This window comes from Alligator sinensis, unplaced genomic scaffold, assembly GCF_000455745.1.
Source record: "Alligator sinensis unplaced genomic scaffold, ASM45574v1 scaffold352_1, whole genome shotgun sequence".
Classification (NCBI taxonomy): domain Eukaryota; kingdom Metazoa; phylum Chordata; order Crocodylia; family Alligatoridae; genus Alligator; species Alligator sinensis.
In genome coordinates, this window is record NW_005842223.1 from 749,922 (window position 1) to 755,058 (window position 5,137).

The 5,137-nt window shown below is 35.4% G+C and overlaps 1 protein-coding gene across 3 annotated transcripts in view; it reads left to right on the forward strand.

Annotated features, from left to right (window-relative positions):
* USP47 (ubiquitin specific peptidase 47) overlaps window positions 1-5,137 on the forward strand; it is a 77,978-nt gene that overhangs the window by 33,710 nt on the left and 39,131 nt on the right. For all 3 annotated transcript variants that reach the window (XM_025208156.1, XM_025208154.1, XM_025208155.1), the window contains 2 exons: window positions 4,262-4,357; window positions 4,452-4,604. In XM_025208156.1, the coding sequence (XP_025063941.1) occupies window positions 4,262-4,357; window positions 4,452-4,604 (249 nt within the window). The remainder of the gene's footprint in view (window positions 1-4,261; window positions 4,358-4,451; window positions 4,605-5,137) is intronic.

Consider the following 5,137-nt stretch of genomic DNA (forward strand, 5'->3'; position numbering starts at 1 on the left):
CCAGCCCTGGGGCTGCTCTTTTTACTCCCCCTTTCCCCAGCAGTGGTCTGTTTTGCACCACCTTGGCCCCTTGCTCCCCCCCAGCCAGCCCTCTCAACCCCCATCCCACAGGCTGCTCCAGGTGCACCCACTTTCATCAGCTGCCACCTCCCATCCACTCATAAGTCATGCCTCCCCTCCACCCTTCGCAGGTTATACCTGCACCCCCCCCACGTTCTCTAGTGGACCCCTGATCACCTCCACCTCCTGCTGGACCCCAGTGCCTCAGCTAGCCCCTCCCCCATCCTAACTTTCATATCGGGCAACTATTTTGAATCGATTTAACCTCCCCCCTAATGCCCAAATGTCTGTATTTAGCCCATCAGCTAGCCCAGTTATAAAATGAATTGAGGGTCAGCAGATTGCTGTAGGAATTATAGGTGTGCAACACCTTTCTGGATCTTGACTTTCCACTGAAGATTCAAGGATATCACGAGTAGGCCTTTCCTTCTATAGATGATAGATTCAGATTGTCAGCGTACTTTGCACAAACAGCTCTCCAGTTTTAGTGATACTACCATTACTGGCCTGGCTTGGATTTTAAAAGAAGTTAACTGAAAATGGAAAAATAAGTGTCATATTACCTTTTTTGTTTTGTTTTGTTTTGTTTTATTTTGTTTTAACAAGTTCCCATTCTGTCTTTTAATTTGGCAGTCTTTTTGTCGTTTTAATTGCTAGTGTAGTTTTGAGACATGAATTAGCAAATGTACTTTGCATCAATTCAGCACAAGCTTACAAGTTAGATGGAATTTTTATTAATTATAGATTGGCTTACCATCCCAAATTTGCTATTGGCATTTTCAGGGGCAGTCTTACTACATTTCTGTTTTACGTCCATACTATAACTTTTTCTAGAAGATTCTACCCAGAGTCCTTTTTTTTTTTTTTTTAATTGTCTTTACAATAATCTCAGCGTACCTATCAGACCTATATGATGATGAATTTTTGTGAAAAATGAGAGTGTATTCCAAATGCCATTCTACAGCCAGGCAGTAACTAGTTTGGTTTATTGCAGTAGGTTTAATATGTTACAGCTTTCATTCATTCTTTTTATAAAAGAACAGTCAGAAATAGTTTGGGATGAAATTAGACCGCTTAAACTTTTTAAAACATTCTTGATTTCAGTGATGATTAATTTACAGTGGGAATGTTTAAATGTTTGAAATGCATGCTTGCTATGGGGTTGTATAATAATACATTCAGTCTCCTCATGGATAAAATCTTGCTCTTAAAGTATAGTTGCTGAAAATAGGGCTCACATGATATTATCGACATGGTGGATGAGAACCTAAGTTTATACCAATGGTTAATTCATTTTTCAGAGTAAACATATTCTAATTATAAGAGAGAATGGGGGCTGGCGTGGTGCAGGCACTAAGGCACATGGTTGACAGCCCAACAGTTGCAGGTTCAAGGCCATAGCTGAAGTGATCATGGTGTGGCCTGTCAGATTCCAACAAATTGGTGAATTCCATTAAATACTTTGTCACAGGGACACAAAAAGGAAAAGAGAGGATAAGAGATTGATCAATGGAATACTAATTGCAATTGAGAACATTTATGTTAACCAACAGGGTAATTTGACATAGAGATAGAAAAAAATAGTTAGTGTTGGAAATATTAATATATTATGCCTAAGGAATGGCAACATATAATATTTCCATGTATAAGAGAAATGTTGGGAATGGTACCTAAAAGTATTAAAATATAGTGCAGGTATTAAAATGACAGTAAGTTAGTTATAGGTTAAGCACAGTTCACTATCTATTTCTCTGGTAAGCAATTAAATCATTTAATGATGCATTATCTTTCATAATATTTCATTCAGTTTTTGGAGGTCCATAGGAGCATCACCTGTTTTTTCCATACATAAAAATATATTACAGTATGATTACTTGTCGACTTGCACGTAGCACCGAGTCTGCATATACTTTACATAACCACTTCTGTCCATCATTCACGTCATTTATTTGTTGATGAATGAATTGCAATGATTTTCTTTTTATTTTATGAGTAATTTTTATAGAAGCTGTTGCTTGTATCTTTCACAAACTATAGTAATTTCTGGAATGAAACAATTAGTACTACAGAAACATTTATGGTAGCTTATGAAAAAGGTTTATAAGAACACTGGCTGGCATTTATTTCATAAGGGGCACCTTTGCAAGCCATAATTGTTTGTCTTCTAAGTTTGGTATTTTCCATGTTGGCTGTTGACTTGTTCACTTTCATTTAAATTGTTCTGATTATTAAAACTTTTAGTCAGTGTTCAGAAGTCTAGCTGTCAAAACACAGTGGTCTCTCTTAAATCTAAATTTATAGTTTACTTACCATCTACATATTTTTGTTTATATTTGGAATATAGCTTGCTGCATTTCAGTAAATAATTTCCCAGTACATTAATATTTTTGTTGCCTTTAGGTTAAAGGTAACTATTTTAACTTCTGCAATATGTAGGAAGTACATTTGTACACAGTCAGTTGACTCAAAGGTCTTTAAAAATGTTTGGCCTATCTTAAAACCCTACCTTCTTCAGGCTTGGGATTCCTTTAGGCTTGGTCAGAGGTAAATTATTTTTTCTCTTGGTTTAGGTAAAAAATAGTGAAGCATGATAATTACTTACTTTCTCTGTGCTCTCTTTCTGAAGTTTGGCACATTTTTCATTTGTTAGGCATCTGTGGTCTATAGAACAGTCCTTTTGTAGAGTCTCTTCTCTTACAACAATAACAGAACTTTTGCTCGTATGGAAAAGCAGGGGCTGTAAAACCTTTGTTTTGTTATTTGTTCTTAGTGCTTCCCTGAGTTCTCAGAAAGAAAAGGAGGGAGAAGGGATGAATTGGAGGCTTTTTGAAGACCTTCCCATATCCTTGATCTCCTCCCAAACTGGGATCCATCAAACAACATGATTTAGATAGTAATCTTATAAGCTCTGTGCCAGCCATTTTGCAATTGGTGAGTCTATTCTGCCCACTAAGCCCCGCTCTTATATTTATTCAGACTTTAGGAACCAACTGTGTTCCATCACAGAAAATGACTTTCAAGGCATCATTTATGTTTATTTGACCCTCTGCTCTTTCAAAATAAGAATCTAATTAACATGCCAGTGATATTCTATTTTAACCTCCACAGGTGAACAGATAACTCCCGAGTACCATCTGGAGTTCATGAACCCAGGCTGGCAGCTTGCAAGCTAATTGGGTTAAAAGTTTTAGCATTTTATAACTTTGGGGAAAATTTTTCATTGAATTAGTAAAAGAAAAATATATTTTTTTCACAAGTGGATTTTGTTTCCACAAGTTTCTTTACTAGTATGTATAGTTTGCTCCCATTATTTCATTGTTGAAAACAATGTTGTAAAGAGCAGAAAAATGACCAGTTGGTTATATTTAATTGTTCCTTACTACTCAGAAAAGCTAGATGAAATCACTAAACTATATAAAAGGTTTAGTAAAAGATCTTGCATGCAGCTATTGGAGGACATAATTTATTATTATTTTCAGTTTATAAACCTCATAGTTATGTACTAATAAGCTGAATATATTCTTGGAAGATGGTGTTTATGTTCCTCATTGCACTGAAATGAACAGTGATGTTTCCATACATTTAAAAGGAATAACAGATTTTTTTCAAAAGCAGCTTTAGAGTTCCCTTGTGAATTGATAAACAACTAATTTCAATAACAATATTGAAGAGACAAAATATTCCTTTTCTTCATTTTATGTTCTGCATAAGGTGATGCATGTTGGAAGAAACTTCTACTCCTGAAGGGATATACCTGTCTTTAAATTATGGGAGAATGGACACGGGGCTATCTGGTTAGCCAAAGCAGAATAAGGAAGATCAATTTTTCAGGAACTGATTGAACAGAAGTGGTTAAATGTGATGTGCAAGACAATAGGAATATATTTCCTTGTAGATTGTATGCATAATCAGGACTTGGTGGACCTATTCAATGCTGAATGAAATATGATAATTAACAGTAATAATTTGTCACTTACGATTTGACTGCTTACCCTGGGGTTGGGCAGAAAAGTTGGCTTCCCTTGATGTTTTCCTTTTTTGACTTTTTATGTTTTCTAGACTTTAAATCATCTTTGATTATGAATATTAATTATAGCAATATATTTGTGTATTTACAATCGGAGCATAAACTTAATGTGTTAGATTACACAAGTCCAAAGTAAACATTCTTAAAAAGAAGGCAAAATACTTTTTTTATTAGGAGGAAGCTCTACATGCGTTTATTCAGCCTGAGATCCTTGATGGTCCCAATCAGTATTTCTGTGAACGCTGTAAGAAGAAATGTGATGCCAGGAAGGTAACTACATGAAATTTATGGGCAAAAACCATTTATCTATGTTATAAATATATAAATACACATTAATCTTGTTTGTTTGGATTTTTTTATATAGGGGTTACGATTTTTGCATTTTCCATACCTGCTAACCTTACAGCTGAAGAGATTTGACTTCGATTATACCACTATGCATAGGATTAAACTTAATGACCGTATGACTTTTCCTGAAGAGCTAGATATGGGCACATTCATTGATGTTGAAGATGAGGTAAATATGTACATAGTCTCTTTCTCAGAGAAGTTTTTTCCTGATTTCTCTAAAACCCCATGTCCATAGGGGAAGCTACCTAAATATGAGTTCCCTCATTGTTTATAAAATTATCTGATTTTTCTAAACTGCTAAATGTCCCACACCTGCTTCAGTTACTAAGCAGCTAATCATTTCTGAAAGTCAGACCATGACTCAAAGCACCTTAAGGATATCATATTATAAATGTGTATATTTTTTTCAAAATCTGAAAATGATACTGAAATTAGAAGTGAGCACACACCAACTGCAGGAACTTCCTCAGCCTGACTAAGGGTTTTTAAACCCAAAAGCATGCTTTAAAATTTTTTTACAACTATTTAAGTTGGTCTAATAAAAGGTATCAGATTCACCCAAAGAACCTTGTCTGCCTATGTCCTTAGACCAACACAGCTACAACCTATACCACTGAAGATAGAATGTATTTTCACAGTTAGTCTGCCAGCAAGTATGTAAGCTACCTCGTTTAATTTACAGTTCGGATACCTCTTTCC